Here is a 22,939-nt window from a genome sequence, read left to right on the forward strand (position 1 = left end):
TAAAAAATTCAATTAATACTTTAATCACATATTTTATCATATCTAAATTGGATCTATATTATATTTTTAAAAATTCAATTAATACTTTAATCACATTTGTAATAATGGAATGAGAGTCTCACAGGAAACCATTATAGTAAAGAAGAAAACAATCCTTTTTTTTTTCCAACCAAGAAAATGAAACAAATTCAAGTTAATTACTTAAGAAAAATCAAATTTTACTCCCCGCTAACACATTAATCAACTCTACTAAATTTTTTTGTTAATTTAAAGAAGTAATGAAGTGACTAAAGTACCCTTATTGGATTGTTTGGAGAAATGATGTGGTTAGGGTCTTATAGGAGTATGAGTGCAGTAAAGTCACTTAAGCAAGTGGCTTAGATTTCATAAAAAAAAAATACTGTTTAATACCAAAACCTCCTTAGAATTATCTTCACTTTTAAATTGTTATTAGCATAATATATATTTTAGACAACTAAATAAAAGTAAGATGTGAGATTGAAAATAAATCAAATGGACAATTAAACAAAATAGTTAAATTTTGAGGTTTAGAAAACTTAAAAGTCTAGTTATAACATGTCATGTTTAGTTTCATACAATCTTTCTTAGCTGTTAATTCTTCTCCTTTGCTTCCTTGACTTTCATAATTAATGAATATTTCACTTTAATTCATATAATCTTACTTGTTATACTTGCAATGATAGAATTAACAATAAGAACTACCAATTGTTTTCAATTTAGAAAAAATAATTCTTCTTTTTACAATGATGACAAAGAAGTTTGAACCTATCACAGGCAGCCAGTTATCCAAACTCCATCACTAGATCGACCCCAAGGGTACATAGAATTCACTAAATAGTTTTAGCATTAAAACATTGAACTATAAATATAAATTATATTCAATGCAGATATTAATAGTGACAGTGGTAAAAAAAAAAACTATAAAATCAATATGAAAATTTTATGACTAACATTAGATTAAGTATATTTTTAACCAATTGACTTTAAGACCCTAAAATTGTTGGGTCTATCAAGAAAGATGTTCCCTTTTATCCAATGTGGGACTTGAACTCACACTTGGATTCCCAACCACTTAGGGAGGTTCAACACACACATACACATAGATCTCCACACTGGTAAGATATTGTCCGCTTTGGGCCAAGCCTTCACGGATTTGCTTTTGGTACCACTCTAAAAGGCCTCTTACCAATGGAGGTATCTTATGTGTATATAAACCCATGTATATCTCTTATTTTATCTGATGTGCGACTTTGTTTGTACCCAACATCCTCCTCTCAAACAAAGAACTGTGGTTCTCCACCTCCACCTCCCCTGCAACGGAAGTTTTTTCTTATCCTCGAGTACACCATGGTCATCACTTCTCTTTCACAATCCATGGTCAAACACTGAACATCTCTTGCTCTCCACCTCTCATGATTCACTTCCAGGCTATTTGTCACTGGTCACCTGCCAGGGCTTCACCTGATCATGGAGGGACGTACTCGTTTGAGCCCGATCACCAGACCTGAACCTGGCTCTGATACCATTTGTAGGAAGATTCAACACACACATACACATAGATCTCCACACTGGTAAGATATTGTCCGCTTTGGGCCAAGCCCTCACGGATTTGTTTTTGATACCACTCCAAAAGGCCTCTTACCAATGGAGGTATCTTATGTGTATATAAACTCATGCCTATCTCTTATTTTATCTGATGTGTTGTACCCAACAAAAATATCAAGTAAGATGACAATAATAGCAGCATAGGCAAGTAACAGACAAATAAATAAAAGAAGTAAATCTCAGTATCAATGAATTATGAACAAAATGAATGCTGCATAAACAATGGGATATATAAACATGTTCAAGTAATCTTCCATTGGCTTCTGAAGCAGTCACTTTCTTACATCTCCCGTGCACACTATTGCACATACCAATTGATACAAATAGACAGAAATATAGTCAGAGAGATTAGTTTGAAGCTTCACCAGCAGGCCCATGTCTTGCGTTCAACAAAGGTTGAAGAGCTTTGACAACAATACTCATGTTTGGTCTGAAATCAGCTTCATATTGCACACACAGGGCAGCAACAGCAGCCATCTATAATTAAGAAAGTATCTTGATGTTATACATTAATATTTGTCTTAGTTAAGTAACTAGTCAATATTTCCTAGAACAGTTATCTGATTGTCAATTTCTACCAGGGTCCAACTAAAAAGTGAATCCTATTTTTATATGCAAGTATTTTTTGGCTCTCAGAGGAATGATACCTGTTTCTAGCTCTCAAGTTAAAAAACTGAAAACAAAACTGTAGAGGAAAACATTACCTTCCCATTGTTCAACTAACTAAATCAACTGTAACAAAATCTAAGATTCAAAAGTCCTCAGGTATCTTATGTGAAGTACTTTTGATTAGTTTGCTATTTCATAGACATGTGTTTCAAACCAGTCCACCCACAACCTCACCAAGGAAAATGACATAACAGAAAAAATAAAGAAAAAAAATACACTAAAAGACAGCTAATACCTTAGCAACAGCTTTGGGAGGGTAATCTCCTCCTAGTCTTGCATCTACACACTGTCTAACTTTATCCTCACTGAGTCTTGGAGTAGCCTGAATCACATCAGTTACTAGGATCAGTTAGTTGACCAACACTTTGAATTCTCTGCTTTTTGAAAACAGAAAAATATATTACAATAGTGAAGTTTGCATTTACCCAAGTAACCAAGCTCTGTTGCCCACGTGGTAATGTATGATCAACAGGCTTCCTTCCCGTCAAGAGTTCCAGGAGGACGACACCAAAACTGTATACATCACTTTTTGCATTCAATTGACCAGTCATTGCATATCTGCGTCAACAAGATTAGACAGATTGTCAAGGTATTTGCCAGCACACTGACTAAATATATAAGAATAGTTTTGTTTTCTAAATTGATCATCGGACAAGATACAGAGAAACACTCAAAAGAGTGTATGGAAATTGACAATGTCTTCTTGTCAATTAGGGAGGGGGGAAAACTTTCTATTACTTTTTCAATAAGTAGCCTTCACCTATTATGCTTATCAGTTACAAGAAGTCTATGATAAGTTAACCAACAGAAAAATAATAAAGCATGTCATACAATATCTCTTGAAAATCTGGTATGCACATCTTACTCTGGTGCATGATATCCAAAGGTTCCAAGGACCCGAGTGGAATGGAGTCGTGCTGCCATGTCAGGAGCCTGATTTGACAAATCAAAATCTGCAATTTTAGCAACATCATCGTCAAAGATGAGTACATTACTTGACTTGATGTCCCGATGGATAATGTGAGGATCAGCCCTCTCATGCAAGTACTCAAGCCCTTTGGCTGCCCCTACAGCAATTTTAACTCTTTGTATCCAAGTTAGTACGGGACCAGGCTGTGCTCCTTTAACACCTTTTCTTCCTGCATGTGATGAAAATTATAAGAACACAACAATGTACAAGAAGAAAGAAATAATATATATATATATATATATATATATATATATATATATATATCATGTGGTTATCATTACTTGTCAAGGACCAATAAATAAAAATGTTCATAAGATGCAATCAACACATGTCCCATTTAAAATATCATGAAGAGAAAACCGCATACCATGCAGAATATCATGAAGAGACCCATTAGATGCAAACTCATAAGCAAGAATTCGGGAGTTTCCATCAATGCAATAACCAAGCAATTGAACAAAATTGTCATGTTTCAGCCGTGAAACCATCGAAACCTGAAAATTCCAAAACCAAATGATTATATTGATCACAATAACCTCAATGATTGAATAGTAAGCCTAGTTTGACACCAACCTGGGCTAAAAACTCATCATCTGGCTGTTTACTGGCATCTAATTTCTTGATTGCTGCAGCCTGCCCACTTTTCAGAACACCGTAATACACTCTTCCATAGGATCCCTCTCCAATCAAAGAACTTTCTCCAAAGCCGTCAGTAATTTCTTTGAGTTCATCCACTTGTAATTCGGGAACTTCAATGGGCTGAATTTTAACAGCTTGAATGCCCTGCTTTGCAGTTTCAGATGCCCGACCATTTCCATCATTTCCTGCATAACACAATTTATCACATTAATTACATCAAATATAATTCAGGTGATCTAACATCAATTAACAAAGCAAAATATAACATTACACCTAGACAACTAACCCCCAGACCCGATCCCAATTACCTGTTGAGTTTTTTACAAGATGTTGTCCTCCACTTTCAGCATGCTTCTGGAAGTCATCTTCTTCGCAACAGCTGAAACAACTCATGATTCCTTCTGCTGATAATAATTCACCACTCCATCAATTCACACTAGTTAATAGCCATATCAAGACTGAATATAAGCTTAAATTCAAATCTAAAAAAACAATGCTACTCCCCTGTAGACAGACCATGACAACAATAGCAAAATTAAAATATTCGAAAGAAATAAAAAGAATGAAAGCAATAAGGAAACTTTTTTTTTGTACAGTTACAACTATTAATGTCATCAATTCACCACAGTTTGATCTTGAACCGGAAATTGAACTCTCATTTCATTCATACAACTCATGCATGTAAATATTAAGACAAAAATCCAGTGTTTCTCCTAATTGGCAAATCACTTATGAACGAATTTTCCATCAATCAGAATAAAATTACAACTGACTTGGAAGCCAGCAGGGATCGGTCTTAAATAAACCAATTATCACATGTTCATCACAAGCTTTGGAAGAAAATACTCATTCACTGAAAAACACTCAAAAAAATAAAAATAAATGGTGAAATTAAATAAAAAAAAAATAAGAGACATTGAAGAGAGTATAATATAGATCGAGAAATACCTGGAATCTAACAGGATATCGTGTCTTTGAGAGAGTGAGAGAGGCGCGGAGGAGGAGGAGGAGGATCTCCGCGAGATAGAAGCTAAATATGCGCAGGATAATCAAGGAGAAGGGCGTAGGATAAAGCAGTCCAAGCTTTTGACTAGATTGGAATTGAAATCATTATAATTAGGTAAGAGTAAGAATGTAATGATATTTATTATTCATTATTTATTATTTATTATTATATAACATACACCAACATTTTACTAATCTTCTTTACACCTATACACACAAAATGCAATTTGATTTGCTGATGTGTTAAAAATTCACTCCTTCGACCTCTGTTATTAATATTTATATCTATATCTACATATATATATATATATATATATATATATATATATATATATTATATAAGTTTTCCCTTTTTGTGTTATTTTTTTCATTTATTTTTTATTTAAATTTAATTACTTTTTTACTTTAACTATTTTTTAAAATTTAATAATAATAAAATCTAAATAAATAAAAATTATATATAGTTAAATTGTAAAAGTTATTTATATTTTTTTTATAATTATAATTTTATTATTTTTGTTATAAATAAATAACACATGCACATAACAGATACATTTTTATTGGTACTTATAAATAGTATTTTAATAAATTTCTTCTGTATTTTGGAGAAATTACAAAAAAATTTCTATTAAAAAGAATATAACTTTAAATCTAAGGTATTTTAATAATTTTAAATTTTAATTTAAAATAAAAAAAATAAAAAATAGTTATTTATTATTCTGATTGGTATACGTGTATGAGTAATTATTATCTTTTATTTTATTTTTTATTTTAAAAAACAACTATTTTAAAAAAAATATATAATAAAAGCTAATAACTTATCGTTACCAATAAGATAAAAAATTACCTTTTATTTTTTATTTTAAATTAAATTTTAAAATTATTAAAATATTCTTAGATTTAAAGTTGATTTTTTTTAATAGAAATTTTTTTTAACCTTTACTAAAATGTATCAACTAAAAAAATTCCTTAAATAAATTAACAAACCCATATATATATATATATATATATATATATATATATATATATATATATATATATATATATATTAATAATTTATATGGCAAATAGAATCACACGGTTAAACAATATTTCAAATAAAATATCTTTTTATTATAATCACATTTTGGTTTGGATTAGTAACTTTTATTAAAAATTGTATTCTGTAACAATGGTTTACTAATATTTGTATCAATTACTTATGGCATTAATAGTTTGCAATATTTTGTTTGATAAGGAAATGTAATAAATATAATATTTATTCAATATTTTATCATGAATAAAGTTGGGAAAGAAATCCTTTTTTCTTTATTTTTAAGAGGTGTAGAAGAGATAATTTGTTTATCATCCACTAAAGGAAAATGACATGTTTATATGGGAAGGAGAAAATATTCACATATATTTTAAATTTTCTAATCTTTTATAAATGAAAAAGTCAATTCCTGTTTGAAAGTTTGAATATAATTAATGACTTCTCTTTCAATCCCGAGGCTAAAAGTCACATTGTAATTTTGTGGGGGATGTATGCACAAAAATTTAGAGGATTAAAAGTAAATTAGCAAAATTAAATATCAGTAACAAAATTTACAAAAAGACGCAAAATTTCAATAGTACAATATACACTTTATATTATAATACATATTTTACATTAATTTGTGTGTATGTAAATATATATTGTCTCCAAAATTTAAATATATTTAGTTTAAATAAATCTACATTTTATGCATAAAGAAAGACAAAGCTGGGTTAATTTTAACTAGGTTTTAAAAAGTCAAATTGATATGGAATAAGACCTAATATACCTTTCCTTTTTCTGTATTATTTTCTTAAATACACTTCATATTCCATAATAATGATTGATTAGTCAAAACATATATAACTAATGATCATCATTTTAGTTTCATTCCCAGCTAGATGATGACTTATAAAGTAAACAAGCTATTCTTTATGTTCAAGAATATTATTTTATCTCTCACCAGATACATTGACTTTCAAACTTTCAAAATTTTTCTTAAATAATAATTTAAAAGTTCAACATTGGTTAAAAATTATTCAAACTTTCAAGCTCCATTTTCTTTATCTTATTATTAGTTTTACTTTGATTTTTTTTGTATTAAAATGGTTCTTTGTTTTTTAAGTTACCTATGCACAATAGGATATCTTTATACAACGAATTAATTTCGAAGAACTACAACATATATTTGAAGAAATGAATGTTCACCAAATTAAAGTTCAGGATAAACATATGGTAATATTTATACAGGTGCAGGTGTTTTATTTCAATTTCAGACCGCATCTAAAAAGTTCATAAATTTATAAGATAATATATACTATATTGCACTTTTAAAAAGCATTTATAAAAAGATCATACTTTTAAACCATATCTTCATATAAAAGTGTTATTAATAACGAACATTTTAAATTTATTGAAAAGGTATAGAATAACGAGTAAAACTTGTTAAATAAAAAATTAAAATCCAAAGTTTTATAACTTTTAATAAATTTCAATCCATAAAATAATAATAGTTAGAAAATAGGCTTAAATATTTTTTTTCTCTATTTTCTCGTATGTTTGATTGTTTATTTTTTAATATTGAATGTGGTCTTTATTTTGATAAATTATATTAAATTTAGTCTTTTTTATAACACTGTATAAATAATTAATGAAAAATAAATAGTATGTTTTTGTTTATAGTTTTTTCTATTAATTTTTTTTAGATTTTTATTAATTTAAAAATAATTGTCTATTTGTCAAGTCAATCTTATACCATATCAGGTGTTATGTTAATGTCACATGTCAACTTAGTATCAATATACATATTAATATTATTAATATCATGTGTGAGTTTCGTGTAAATTAATTCACTTACTATTTTTATTATTTTTTGTTAAATTCAGTTTCAAATTTTGTTAACTTTTTTAGTTCAATCTAACTTTTATTTTTATAGATACAATTTTTCATTACTTTTAAAATTAGATAAAAGATTCTTTACTATTTTTAAAATTAAAAAAAAAATTATAATCTATTTAAAACTAGAAGTAAAAATCTAATTTACTTTTAAAATTGGAAGAAAAATTATTTATTATTTTTAAAATTAGAAGAATTTTTTTATTATTTTAAAAGTTAGAAGATTTTTTTATATTTTTAAACTAACTCAAACCTTATTTTTACATTTAAAAAAATCAAATATAAAATTAATAATTATATTTTAATAATATAGTTAAAATATATGTTGAAAAAAATATTTAATAAAAATGTTAATTTTAATAAAAATAGAATAGATGACACTAGATTTATCTCTTATTAACCATTTAGACCGTATCATGAAAAAAACCAAACATAACGTAATTTAAGAAAATAGAAATCACATTGAATATCTAAAAATAATAATCTTATATCAAATAAAATTGATGAAAATAATAATTAAAAGAATATTTAAACCTAGAAAATATAAGAAAAAAAATCATTAAACAAACATTTGTTAGACAAAATCCTTGTCTTACTTTCTGGTTGCTTAGCTTATCCACATATTTGATAAAGACAAATTGTTAATGAAATAGAATATATTTCGGTCGGGTTTGGTGTGACCCTACTAAAACACTCTTTGTATTGAAGACCTAGTGGATGTTAGAGACCGGACAGACGAACACTGTTCAAAGCGCGGCAGGATGAAGATCGAGCGGGCTTTGTTCCAAGCAGGCGACCATTGGCAGCTGAACCTGCTCTTCCTCCTTCTCCAAGTCGGATGGGCGTACCTGTTAAAGGTAATCCGACGCTCAAGTCAGTAAAGTGATCGAACGGTTATAATAAGTGATGCAAGTAGTGCATAATGTGCAGCGTGTGCAGTCTGCCCAGAAATCATACTGGGACTCTTATTTATACTGGTTGTAATGGGCTTTTACCTTTCGTCGGTCTAATGACGACCCAATCACGCCTTAATCTTCATTAGGGGCTTTAATGAGCTATTATCGTTTGTAATTTGATCATATGGCCGGTCGACCGGTATGGGTGATCAGCCTGGATAGAACCATTCGATTCACGGGGACGGAGGACCATATGGTATACCGATCTTTGAGAGAGTTGGACTCCGGAAGCCGTTCAATTTTGGGTGCGTGAGAGACCGTATTGTGAGACCGTACGGTACAGAATATGTCTAAGCATAATACAAGATATGTGAAACTCTGTTCTTCCTTAAGAAAAGTCCTCCTTACGTGGCTTATTAAAAACCCTACTCGGTATAAAATAAAAACCACTCAAAAGTTGGGTATAAATAGGAAGTTAGGAATGAGGAAAATTGTACTCTTAATTATTTACAGATGATTATAAAATGTAATTCAATTTCGTACTGTTAGATTTTCAAGGCCAAAACTAGAAATATAAAGTTAAGGTGAACCAATTAAGTATGATAAGAACTGATCCGTAACTTCAATCCAGGAAGGGAAAAAATAAATTCAGGCATGCAAATGACATAAAATTTTGAAAAATTAAGAACCACTAATACCAGATTAATTGGCCCTTTAAATTTGCTTGCCAGATTATTCGGCTCCAAAATAGACATTATTGAAACACCATCCGAATAATGATTACTAAAATTCTAGAAAAACATTGGCAATTTCCATAATCAAATCGGACAAATGAAAATAGAAAAAGAAAATCAAAAGTGAAACACAAATTGAAGCACCAAACCCTATTGCTGATTAGAGAAGAAATGCGAGATCTGAGAGAGACGTCTCAAGAGAGGAAAATTTTCAATTTTGTGAAAGATAAAATACGTTCCATGGGCTTTTTCACCCTTTCAAATTACAATCAATAGGGACAAAATTCAGATAAAATTTAATTGCATCAAAAGAGTATTATCGAATTAACAAAAAATAAATTGTAAGTAAAAAAAAAACAGTTTATGTATGATGATAAGGAAATGACATTACACCTAGGATTTAGCAATGAAACACGCAAATTATTCATGAAAACTTAGCAACACAGGTATTGTGAAGGGAGGGATTAAGTTCTTGAGCACAGGCTTAGGCCCGAGGCTTGTCTGACTTGAGTGGCTTGACAACTTCCCATGTGAAGTCAGGGTCATCCCTTCCGAAGTGTCCATAAGCAGCTGTCTTCAAGAACCTGTGGCCACCCCTCTTGAGGTCCAAATTAATGGTGATCATTCCAGGTCTGAAGTCGAAATTCTCCTTCACAATCTGGAGAATCTCCTTGTCCGGAATCTTTCCGGTTCCATAGGTGTCAACAAACACTGACAATGGCTCGGGGACACCGATGGCATAAGAAACTTGGACAATGCACCTTCTCGCAAGCCCATTTGCCACAACACTCTTCGCAGCCTGCCTCACAATATAGGCACCACTTCTGTCAACCTTAGTGGGGTCCTTGCCTGAAAATGCACCACCACCATGAGCACCCCAGCCACCGTAGGTATCAATGATGATCTTTCTTCCAGTGAGACCAGCATCACCATGGGGACCACCAATCACAAATCGGCCCGAAGGGTTAAGGTGGAAGATGGTCTTCTCATCAAGGTACTTCTCCGGAATGACAGGCTTGATAACATGCTCTTTAAGGTCAGCAGCAATTTGGTCATTGCTCACAGTCTCATCATGTTGGGTGGAAATTAGAACGGTGTGAACACGTACTGGAACCATGGCACCGTTGTCATTGTAGTACTCAACAGTTACTTGTGTTTTACCATCTGGCCTCAGCCAAGCGCAGGTACCATCCTTCCTAACCTCGGTTAGGCGAGCACCGAGTTTGGTTGCAAGGACATGGCTGAGCGGCATGTATTCAGGGGTTTCGTCAGTGGCATAGCCAAACATGTGACCCTGGTCACCAGCACCAACCTCCTCCGGCCGCTTGGTGAAGTGGCCGTGCACACCCTGGGCGATATCAGGGCTCTGCTGCTCGATGTTCACCAACACCTTGCATTTGTCAGCATCAAGACCGACATCATCAGAGATGAATCCAATGCTGCGGCATGTGTCACGGACAATCTTCTCGTAGTCTACTTCGGCCTTGGTTGTGATCTCCCCAAAGACCATGACCATGTTTGTCTTGGAGCATGTTTCACAGGCAACCTTGCTGTCAGGGTCCTGAGCAAGGCACGCGTCGAGCACTGCATCAGAGATCTGGTCGCACAGCTTGTCGGGGTGACCCTCGTTCACAGACTCAGATGTGAAGAGAAAGGTTTCGGTTGCCATTTATCAAGCTGCAGAAAACACAACGTTTAGTTTTACAATGTACATATGCTTAATAAAAAAACAAAAAACAAACTTCTGTTGGTGCTATAATGGAAGCTGAGATTCTAGATCATATTCCAAAGAGAATAAACTAAAAGCATAGATCCCTACAACAAATTGATAGAAAATCTCGAAAGTTTATGCCAAGTTGGACTAAAATAGTTTATCTTGATCTACTTTTAGAAAAACTCACGGTCCTTACAAAATAATTGCAGATAAAACGATAAGAAAGTATATACGAATATTCCCGGGCACCAAGTAGGAACGAATCTTGGATTTCTGAAAGAAGAAAATTTAGATGCACTTAATTGCGTTGTTCTTCAATAAGAATATTGATTTCATTTTAGTAATCAACGTTCACCTTTAATATAACCCTCTATTTCGTAAATTAGTGAAACTCCAATAACAGTACAAAATATCTACACATAATTTTTGTCCTTTCAAGAACATTAAAGCACAACATATACCTCAAACATTAGTTTCAATTTTGAAATTATAACGCTAAGAAAAAAAGTAGCCCTCATTGAAGTCATTTTAGATGAAGACAACGCTAAAGGATTCAAGAAAGAAAAAACTAAATGAACAGTATCACATGAGGCACAAAAACTAGACCCGGACAGATAGAGAGACAAAAACAGAATAAGTTAGAACAAATTATTCTCGTGAAAGCATCAGATCTATACAACAAAACACCAAAACTCAACAGAAATAGCATATCATTTCATATAATCAAACTACAACGGTGAAAATCATGGAGGAAAAGAAAAGAAATATAAATAAAATTCAGATTCATAATCGTAAGGGTTTAGTTTAGGACAAGACAGGAAGCAATTTAATTTGGGAATAAAACGTTACATACAGTTGCGGAAATGGAACATATATAAATTATTGATGGTACGCAAAACAAGGTTTATAGAAAAAAAAACGGAACGAGAATAAAAGAGAAGAGAAGCGTGATGAACAAACCTCTAAAGAATGAAAGAATGGGTTTTGAACAAAAAAATTCAGTGGTGGAAGTAAACCAGAGTCACCAGACAGTCCAGAACCCAACAGCAAGTGACTGGTTTAGTGTTGTGAGGGTAAGAGAAAGAACGTGGTCTCGGTATTTATAGTGATTAATGCCCATTCATATGACTGGACACCGGAACGGGCGGTGTGCCATTAGATTTGACACCCAAATCAAAGGAGTCGGTGAGATTGTGATTTGCCACAGCGTGAGCGCGTTTAACCGGGTACCACCGGTCACTCACCAACCTTAACTGAAAACGTGTCAGTGTCGGCAGCACAGTACGGTACAGGTAGATCCCACCGTCGTTCTTGGTAAAATTAAAAATACTCTTAATAAAATATTACTTCTGGATCTAATTCAAAATTATTCTATTTTTCATACGGATAAAACATGTAGCTTTTATTTAATATTTTTGTTTTTATATAATAAATTTGTATTGTTAAGTAACTTTTATTTATAATTATTGAAAGTAATATTTATATTTAAACAAATATATTTTTGGAATACTAAACAGTTTAAATAATTGAAATTTGATTATACTTAAGTTGATTTTTTTTATATATTTGAGTTTAGATAGAATATTATCTTTTCAATTTATACATGAAATCTTAATAATTAATTTGTATTTATCATAAAAATATTCATTTTTTAATTGATAATGTTAAATTTCTGTAATTACAATATTTCTTAATTTTTTTCTCAAATCTAGTTATGTATAGTATTTGCAGCGAAACGAAGGTTAAAATTATAAATGAATAATTATATTATTTTATTTTATTTAAAATTTTTATTCGGTTTTAATTTTCATTTAAATTATTTAATTTAGTTTCTTTTTTTTTTTAACTAAATTTTGATTAAGTTTTGTTAAATTTAAATTAGTTTCATTTTTATACATATTAAATATTATAGTTTGTAGTATTTCTAATTTTTTTAACAAAATTAAAAAATTAAAAATATTATGAAGTAGCACGTAACATATAAAAATATAACATAAATCTAACAATAATAGTTTGATTGAATAATTTAAAAAAAAAATTAAACTTAATAAAAAAAATGAGAAAATTAAATAATTCCAACGAAAAGTAAAGGACAGTAAATTTTTTTACGCCCCCACATACCCTTTTTTTTTCGTTCTCTATTAATTTCTCTGAGAAATGTTTGTGGTACAGTCTCCATTTGGTGTTATAATATTATGAGGAGTAAGTACTGGATGACATATTTTCCAACATTTCCAATACTAACATTTGCTTTAATTTTTTAATTTGTGATTTTAGAAAGATCAGTGATACTGAATAAAGGCACTAACTAAGATGGAGCAGGAGCGGAATGGAAATACTCGTCACACACTTAACAAAAATGAATTAACTATATTAAGAATTTGGTTAATTAAATATGTTAATTTGCAAATTATGATGATTGGACTAAAAATGATATTAATCATTTAGAAATTTTTTTGGTTAATAATATACTTTTAGCTATTTGTTATAAATATTAAATTAAAGAATTTTATTGATAATTATTTATATCACATTTAATAGTTTCACAACTTAAAAATAGAAATCTATCTAAATAATTTTTCTTTCTTTCATTTTCTGAAACATTTTTTAAAAATTAAATTAAACTTTAAAATATATAATATCTCGTATAAGAAAGTGATTCACTCTCAAGATATCGTTCGATGAATTTGGATTTGGGATGGAAACATTATGGTCTATAGTGTAATTAATAACTCCTACGACACACAATTATATAATTACATTTATCTAAACGACAATTTAAGTTAATATAACTTTGAAATATAATTAAAAGTGTTGAAAAATTATTTAAATGGTTATTTTATTTTTAAAATTATGTTCTTATAACAATAACCATTTCTTAAATCAATGGTTGGAAATGGTTAATCTTTAGAATTTAGTGATATGATTTTATTATTTACTACATTATAATAGGCTTAAAAAAATTTATTAACATAATTATAAATTATAGTTAACTGTTAAGTAAATTTAACTAAATAAATATTTTAATTTTAAAATACATCATATAAAAATTCCACGTATTAGTTACACTGGTTTAAGGAAACCTGCAGATGTATTATTACCTATAGTTTTTTTTCTTCTTTATTTTGACTATGTTTGACATTTTTTTTATTTAATTTCTAACTTTTTTACTAACAGAAAAAAGTGTGGAATATAATAATTAAGAATATAATTTTTTTATAAAATAATCACTTATCTTTTTTTAATCTTCGTTAGATAGATAACAAATACTTTATAGCCTTTTAAGAGTTTGGTAAAAAAAATAATTGTTACAATAGAAAATTAAAAAAGAGTCTTCCAAAATGAATAATTAAATTTAAAAAATATTATTATCAATACAAACAAATATCAATATTTCATTTACTAAATTAATAATTTAAAAATAGTATATATATATATATATGTAAATCTAATTTTATTAAACTAATTTTATAAAATTTAAGCAGGCTTGAGTTACACTTTCTATTAGAAATCAACACTAAAAAATCCTAATATAAAAGATAGTCATGAATAATATATAATTGTGATCTCACACTTACATTTATGTGATCTAATAATAAGGTAAAAAAAATGCGTATTATTGAAAAAATGTGGTGCTAAATAAAAAGTAATAAGTGTTGTGATTTGTATATAGTTATTGAGTGGTAAGGTGGTGTCTTAATATGAAGTGGAATATGAGCGTCTTATACCAAATGAATGGAATGTTATCACCAGTTGGTATAAAGCAGCACCAGAATCACTTTACGCTATTTCGTCACTCATTTTACTTCAAGAATAAAAAAATTAAAGTTGTATACGACGTGTTTGGATTATATTAATTTTTTACAAAATCAATTATAATTTTACGCTGAAAAGTATTAACTAGTATGTTTTAGATGTATTTTTAACTAATCTTCCTATTGTGTAGCACAACGCGCAGAACATGGGTCATGATTATGAATAATTAATGTTGTTGTGGTAAAGTTGTGGGAAGTGAGAAATAAGTGAATTTATAAAAAGGGAATTGGCATGAGTCAAACTTAGTTGATTGAACTTTTAACAAGAGAAAAGAAAAAAACAACAAAATGCATAATGACAAAATTTTATGCTAAACCAATGACTGGTATAACGTTATTCGCAAGGTGGAATATGACCAATCATATTCCAAATCTACGGCAAAATTAACAGAAGGAATGTGAATATTTTAAAGTAACTCGAATCAAAACTGTGACAATGACAAATTATTTATCATACTATTTACTTTAATAAGCTTAAAATTGTGTTGTCAAATATTAATTTTATGATTTATTTTAGTGTTGTTTTTATAAGACTTTATGGCTAGGGTTTATGGGTGATTGCCGTGTTTTGCTTATATATATTCTAGGTTTGATTTACATTTTGGAAAAAAGAACATTTTTCAGAAAATAAAGTCTTCAAGAAATAATTTTTAGTGGATTTTTGCTACAAAAACAATTCTTTGGAAGGTAAAAAAAATTGTTCGAGTTAAAATATAAACTTTTCTAATAGACATCGGGTTTTTGTTATTAAGTCATTGAATTTCTTTTTCCCGCTAAATTTTTATCTTTAAAAAGTACTTATGTAATATTTTTCGTAACTAAAAGAATTTTAGTTATTCTTAAGAATAGTAATACCCACGATTCTTATTTCTTATGAATAATAATTTTTGGACATGAAAAGTCTTCTCTTCCACCAATTTTTCTTTTACTTTCAAGTATTCAACCTGATGACAAAATAATTTTTTCTTTTATTGTTTTGTATTACTTAAAATTGTCTCATACATTAGCGTTCAATTATAAAAAAAATTAGCTCATTTCCTACACACAAATTATGATTAATATTAGGAATGACTAAAATATTGCTTAAAATATTGGTTAGTAAGTAACATTACTAAAATATTTAATTTACCACATCAAATAATTCAATATAAATAACATGCTATCTTACAAGTTATAGATTACTTTAGCTATCTTTTAATCAAAAACTAATCCAAGCAATTTATTTTAAGGGTTAAATACATATCAGCTAGTTTTATATATAAAAAAAAACAGAAAACACCCCATTTTTATGACATACAGTATACCATTTAATTGCATTTTCAAGAACAAGAAAATTTGGCAGACTCATAATTAACGTAATCGATGTGAAGGGTTTGACTAAAATTTCAGTTAATCTCTACAGGTCTAAGTACTTCAAATAGTTGATACTTTTAAAAAATTGGTTAACTTCATAATTTTAAAATTTTATAATAATCCCGTGAATTCTTAATGTGACATATATTTAATTGTGATATATTAGTAGTTATTTTGAAGTACAGTGAGTGTGATGGTAGCATAATTAATAATTTAAAATGTTAATCATACAAAAAAAATTTAAAATTGTCTCGTGAATAGTTTAGTTTAACTAATGTTCTTATTGATATTCGAAGTGTGAATCTTTGAATGAGTAGTAAGATATATATAAATTGAAAAATTATAATTTTTGTCAAAGATTAGAATATAAGAAAAAATTTATCTGTAAAAGTCTTTTTACGTTCAAGTCAATACGTAAGAATTTGGATCTTTTGAATAAAAGAAGATGTGTATGACAACATTGGGATAATATAAGATAATATCAAAATAACATTTTATCTTATATATGATAATTAGTAAAATAATAATAATAATATGATATCTTACATAATATACTATCTATTTTGTAAATGTATAGAATGAGGAAATATCATGAAGTAGTCAAATTATTGAGATTTAATCACATATTTTAGGTTAGTAAAAATAAATGGATCTTGTTGGGTTGTATTACTTACCATATTTGTTGGGATAAATATGTATATAAGTCCCATAAACTTGGAAGTTCGATTAGGTTCATAAGTTTGATGTCATTCCTGGTTTATTTGTTTGTCGATAATAGAGTTCTGAGACTCCATCGTCTCTCCATCCTAACAGGGTTGTGATGCCATTGTGCACCATTATTTTGTTTTGAGTGACAGGATCAACCACGAGTCTCCTTGGTCCTTTGCTAGGTTGATTTTTTACAAGCTATTTGGGATATATGTCAAGTAGATTGACTATGATTCATCCTGGACTATTGTCGGGTGACAAACTGCTATCTACTCAAGAATTGCATGACGCTCCTCCTAACGGCTTCCCTGGCGCACGAGAGTGTAGCTCTTGTCGCGATGCTTTCATGATGGAAACTCCTTACTTTTCGATAAGTGCCATGTTTAGACTACCGACTAAGGAGTTTCCCTCCAAGGACGAAAATGCAGAGGAGGCTTCTTGTTCTCTAGGTTGGTCAATTTTTGGTTTAGTGCCTAGAGGTCCGCTTAATGCTAGGTGTGCAAGGCTTCAAGCTCTTCGTCGTAGCACTTGCATCGTTGCTTGTTCCCTGAGATCAACATTCACATATGATTCTAAAGGGTTATCACTAAGTTGGAGTCAATCTCGTGTGATAATTGGGCTTGACTTTAGTAGTAACCATGAAAGAGTGAGGTTGAGGCAAAGTTTTACCAAGGTCCCACAATGGATGCCAATATTTTGATCTAAAGTTTGTTGACTATCATTGTTAAGGTTAATCATCACGTATACAAGGTATTGTCTACTTTGGAATCTAAAACTTCATCATGGTTTTATCCTTAAAAAACGCTTCAGAGGATGGAAGAAGGAAGGAGTATTCCAATTATAGGACTATTGGGTGTATCAGAACATAAGTCCCCAAATCAAGGTCTAAAAAGAATGATAATTCTTCTCCAAATCAAGGTCTAAAAAGAATGATAATTCATCTCCAATGGGAGCTTAAGGGAACCAATGGTTCGTCTTTAGAACCTCAACCCCACAATGGGCATTAATGTTTTTATAGGAATTCAGAGCATGAACTTTCAAACAAGTGACAAGATGTATGAATTGGAAAAGCTTGATATATGCTCATGTGAGTTAGAACACAAGGAAATATTCACTTACAAAAGACTCTTTAATACTCAAGTCGATAAAAATTTGAATCTTTTGAAAAAAAAAAAAAGTACGAGAAAATGTGTATTTCCTAATAAAATGTCATCCATATTTATAGAGTTTATAAACTCTATCACTTATATGATAAAAATAGACAATATCAAAATAATATCAAAAGTAATATCAAGTAATATTAAAATAACATCTTACCTAATTAATAGAATAACAATAATAATAATGTAATACTTAATATACCATATATTTAATAACATATATTATTAATATATAAATATTTAAATTAACAAATATATCCTATAATATCTATGAAGTTGAATGTTTCTAAAGTGTAAGCATATTTATTCGGTCGGGAACTTTAAAAAAAGGATGAATATGACGATGTCTGATACGGAGAAAATGAATATATAATAGCAATGGTTTTTTTTATCAGAGTAGAAAGCTATGAATGAAAAGTGGGTGATGAGAGATATTATTAATTAATGGACACATTTATGCAAGTGAAAAAACCATAATCCCATGTTGTTGTTAATTATTTGAAAGGTGGCTGGTTTGGTGACCAACCAACACCAATGAACTTCCCAACCATGGTCTTGTGTAGTTCAAAAATAGTCAAGTGTGGTTCATCACTTCCCACATTTTAGACTGAGATATACTTCATCATCTTCAAAACTATCACCATTTAAGTGTGCCTCGTTTCTCTGCATCAAGAGAAGAAAACCAACGTCACGTTTTTTCAACAATCATGGGTGAATAAAATCATTAATTTTAATCTTCATTTTATATTATGGGTAAAGAACAGGACCATGAGTAAAAGTTGAGAAGCAAAAAGAAAAAAAAAAGGAAAATCTAAGAACAACTCGAGGATTGAACTTTACAATCTGTGGACAGAGATATAGAGTTCCATCTGTTTCCGTGTTTCAACGCAAAGGTCAGATCTGGTATTCTGGATGGATCTGAAAACCATGAGCTATAAATGTGGTAACGTGCAACATGCTATTATCGACCACCCAAGACACAGCTTGTCGCCATTTTCTTATGGTAAAAGTAATTACTTTTTAAGAAAGGAGACTACAAAATCTGTTACTACTAATAACGTATTTGGGTTGAAAAACATCCAAACGGACATCATCGAAACACCATCCAGACCCTGATTACTATAATTTCAGAACAACATTATCAAATTCCATAATCAAATCCGACAAATCAAAACCAAAACATACAGTGAAGCATTAAACCTATATCTAATTAGAGAACAAATGCAGAGATCTGAGAGAGAAGAGATACGAATCAGAACGAACTAGAGAGAGACATCTTATAAGGGATGGAATTTTCAATTTTGTGAAATATAAAATGCGTTGCAGGGGGCTTTCTCACCCTTTTAGATTACAACCAATAGGTACAAAATTAACATAAAATTTAATTGCATCAAAACAGTAATATTAAATCAACAAAAAAATAAATTTTAAGTAAAAAAAACAGTTTTTAAACTATAAGGAAATGGCTTTAGACCTAGTACTAACGAAACACGCAAATTATTCATGAAGACTTAGCAACACATGAATTGTGAAGGGAGGGATTAAGTTCTAGAGCAGACGCCTAGGCCTGAGGCTTGTCTGACTTGAGTGGCTTGACAACTTCCCATGTGAAGTCAGGGTCATCCCTTCCGAAGTGTCCATAAGCAGCTGTCTTCAAGAACCTGTGGCCACCCCTCTTGAGGTCCAAATTAATGGTGATCATTCCAGGTCTGAAGTCGAAATTCTCCTTCACAATCTGGAGAATCTCTTTGTCCGGAATCTTTCCGGTTCCATAGGTGTCAACAAACACTGACAATGGCTCGGGGACACCGATGGCATAAGAAACTTGGACAATGCACCTTCTCGCAAGCCCATTTGCCACAACACTCTTCGCAGCCTGCCTCACAATATAGGCACCACTTCTGTCAACCTTCGTGGGGTCCTTGCCTGAAAAGGCACCACCACCATGAGCACCCCAGCCACCGTAGGTATCAATGATGATCTTTCTTCCAGTGAGACCAGCATCACCATGGGGACCACCAATCACAAATCGGCCCGAAGGGTTAAGGTGGAAGATGGTCTTCTCATCAAGGTACTTCTCCGGAATGACAGGCTTGATAACATGCTCTTTAAGGTCAGCAGCAATTTGGTCATTGCTCACAGTCTCATCATGTTGGGTGGAAATTAGAACGGTGTGAACACGTACTGGAACCATGGCACCGTTGTCATTGTAGTACTCAACAGTTACTTGTGTTTTACCATCTGGCCTCAACCAAGCGCAGGTACCATTCTTCCTAACCTCGGTTAGGCGAGCACCGAGCTTGGTTGCAAGGACATGGCTGAGCGGCATGTATTCAGGGGTTTCATCAGTGGCATAGCCAAACATGTGACCCTGGTCACCAGCACCAACCTCCTCCGGCCGCTTGGTGAAGTGGCCATGCACACCCTGGGCGATATCAGGGCTCTGCTGCTCGATGTTCACCAACACCTTGCATTTGTCAGCATCAAGACCGACATCATCAGAGATGAATCCAATGCTGCGGCATGTGTCACGGACAATCTTCTCGTAGTCTACTTCGGCCTTGGTTGTGATCTCCCCAAAGACCATGACCATGTTTGTCTTGGAGCATGTTTCACAGGCAACCTTGCTGTCAGGGTCCTGAGCAAGGCACGCGTCGAGCACTGCATCAGAGATCTGGTCGCACAGCTTGTCGGGGTGACCCTCGTTCACAGACTCAGATGTGAAGAGAAAGGTTTCGGTTGCCATTTATTAAGCTGCAGAGGACACAACGTTTAGTTTTACAATGTACATATGCTTAAGCAAGAAAAAAAAATCTGTTGGTGCCATAATGGCAGCTGAGATTCGATATCATATATTCCAAACAAAGTAAATTAAAGCATACATCCCTAGAGCAAATTGATAGAAAATCGCGAAAGTTTATGCAAAGTTGGATTAAAATAGCTTCATCTTGATCTACTTTTAGAAAAACTGCTGATCCTAACAAAATAGTTGCAGATAAAACGATAAGAAAGTATATACAAAGATTCCCGGGCACCATCTTGGAAGGAATCTTGGATTTCTGAAAGAAGAAAAATTAGCCCTCATCTAAGTAATTTTAAATGAAGACAACGCTAAAGGGTTCAAGAAAGAAAAGATTAAATGAGCACTATCACATGAGGCACAAAAACTAGATCCAGACAGAGAAAGAATAAGTTAGAACAGAGTATTCACGTGAAAACATCAGATCTATACAACAAAAGACCAAAACTCAACAGAAATAGCATCCCATTTCAGATAATCAAACGACAACAGTGAAAAGCATAGAAGAAAAGAAAAGAAATATAAATAAAATTCAGATCCATAATCGTAAGGGTCTAGTTAAGGACAAGACAGAAAGCAATTCAATTTGGGAAGAAAACATTTTGCAGTTGTGGAGGAAAACAAGGTTTATAGAAAGAAAAACGGTACGAGAATAGAAGAGAAGAGAAGCGTGATGAACGAACCTCCAAAAGAACGAAAGAATGGAATTTGAACAAAGAAATTCAGTGAGTGGAAGTAAACCAGAGTCACCAGACAGTGCAGAACCAAAGCGCAAGTGACTGGTTTAGTGTTGTGAGGGTAAGAGAAAGAACCTTGTCTCCCTATTTATAGTGATCACTGCCTCCTTCGTATGACTGGATACCGGAACCGGCGGTGGTGCCGTTAGATTTGAGACCCAAATCAAAGGGGTCGGTGAGATTGTGATTTGCTATGGCGAGAGCGCGTCTATAACCGGGTACCACCGGTCACTTACCAACCTCCACGGAAAACGTGTCAGTGTCGGTAGCACAATACGTTACAGGTAGATCCCACCGTGATCGTTGGTAAAATTTAAAATACTCTTAATAAAACATTACTTTTGCATCTACTTGTAAGCAAAAATTATTCTCTTCTCCATATAAGGGATAGTTAAATCTATTTAATACTTTAATTTTTTATAAATATATTTTTTAAATAATTTATATTTATATTTATTGAAAATCCACATAGCAATACGTAATAAAAACCTAACATATGTATATGTCACGTCACTCTATTAGTTATTAATTTTAGTGCTGTTAACAATTAGAAATAAATTGCATTAATTTTTTACAAATGAAAATTAAATTGAAATTAATAAAAATTGAAAAGTCGACTTGATTTTTTTAGAAAAAAATAAAAATTAAATAATTAATTGAACTTTTTTCATATATTTAATGGAAAAGAAATTGTAAATTTCCTTTTTATTAATATTAATCACTTTTTATTAATATTGTACATAGAAGTAAAATAATAGTTACATAAAATAACCAAATAATGAAATTGTATAAGTAAAATATTTTATTTCTATGAGAGAATAATTGTGACATACTATTTGTAGTAAAAAAATATTTGAGATCTGCACTATATTATTTTGAAATTTTTCATAAAATAACAATAATTATTTCCGTTTGCGTGGAAATAGAAAAACATTACATAATGCTGAATAGTTTAACAATGGTAGAGAGTTCAACAAGTAAAAAAATAAGCAACGTTAAATCAAGTACCGAAATTAGATCCAGAGAGAGAAAGACAAAACAACCCACAACTATAACAGTCTAGTTAGGACAAACATGTAATCAAATGAAATTTCTTTCGACGGTTTCTTAAAGAGAAATTATATATGTATATATAATAACAGTTTAAGAATTTTATATCAAAACAAGTGAGTTTTTTTATCTTATATAATATTTAAATTTATTAT

The 22,939-nt window shown here is 31.0% G+C and overlaps 3 protein-coding genes across 9 annotated transcripts; all 3 read right to left on the reverse strand.

Moving 5' to 3' along the window:
• Positions 1-1,790: 1,790 nt before the first annotated feature.
• LOC108326811 (pto-interacting protein 1) lies at positions 1,791-5,011 on the reverse strand. 4 transcript variants are annotated; one of them, XM_017560378.2, is made up of 8 exons: positions 4,853-5,011; positions 4,213-4,305; positions 3,839-4,089; positions 3,633-3,759; positions 3,161-3,434; positions 2,721-2,853; positions 2,531-2,617; positions 1,791-2,103 (listed from the first exon to the last, which is right to left on the reverse strand). In XM_017560378.2, the coding sequence occupies exons 2-8, from the start codon at positions 4,295-4,297 to the stop codon at positions 1,975-1,977; spliced, it is 1,086 nt and encodes a 361-aa protein (XP_017415867.1). In that variant the 5' UTR covers positions 4,298-4,305; positions 4,853-5,011; the 3' UTR covers positions 1,791-1,974. The 4 variants fall into 4 exon arrangements, with proteins under 4 accessions (XP_017415867.1, XP_017415866.1, XP_017415868.1 ...); XM_017560377.2 differs by having other exon boundaries at positions 4,213-4,308; XM_017560379.2 differs by having other exon boundaries at positions 4,213-4,340; positions 4,853-5,009.
• Positions 5,012-9,786: 4,775 nt separating this feature from the next.
• On the reverse strand, positions 9,787-12,277 carry LOC108329271 (S-adenosylmethionine synthase 1). Of its 3 annotated transcripts, none has more exons than XM_017563406.2 (2): positions 12,122-12,277; positions 9,787-11,124 (listed from the first exon to the last, which is right to left on the reverse strand). In XM_017563406.2, exon 2 carries the CDS (start codon positions 11,114-11,116, stop codon positions 9,932-9,934), a length of 1,185 nt encoding a protein of 394 aa, XP_017418895.2. In that variant the 5' UTR covers positions 11,117-11,124; positions 12,122-12,277; the 3' UTR covers positions 9,787-9,931. The 3 variants fall into 3 exon arrangements, with proteins under 3 accessions (XP_017418895.2, XP_052728357.1, XP_017418896.2); XM_052872397.1 differs by lacking the exon at positions 12,122-12,277 and adding an exon at positions 11,395-11,443; XM_017563407.2 differs by lacking the exon at positions 12,122-12,277 and adding an exon at positions 11,358-11,443.
• Positions 12,278-19,474: 7,197 nt separating this feature from the next.
• LOC108329317 (S-adenosylmethionine synthase 1) lies at positions 19,475-21,945 on the reverse strand. Of its 2 annotated transcripts, none has more exons than XM_052872398.1 (2): positions 21,810-21,945; positions 19,475-20,951 (listed from the first exon to the last, which is right to left on the reverse strand). In XM_052872398.1, exon 2 carries the CDS (start codon positions 20,941-20,943, stop codon positions 19,759-19,761), a length of 1,185 nt encoding a protein of 394 aa, XP_052728358.1. In that variant the 5' UTR covers positions 20,944-20,951; positions 21,810-21,945; the 3' UTR covers positions 19,475-19,758. The 2 variants fall into 2 exon arrangements, with proteins under 2 accessions (XP_052728358.1, XP_017418971.1); XM_017563482.2 differs by having other exon boundaries at positions 21,681-21,889.
• Positions 21,946-22,939: the final 994 nt, after the last annotated feature.

The sequence above is a fragment of the Vigna angularis genome, chromosome 2 (genome assembly GCF_016808095.1).
Source record: "Vigna angularis cultivar LongXiaoDou No.4 chromosome 2, ASM1680809v1, whole genome shotgun sequence".
Lineage (NCBI taxonomy): Eukaryota > Viridiplantae > Streptophyta > Magnoliopsida > Fabales > Fabaceae > Vigna > Vigna angularis.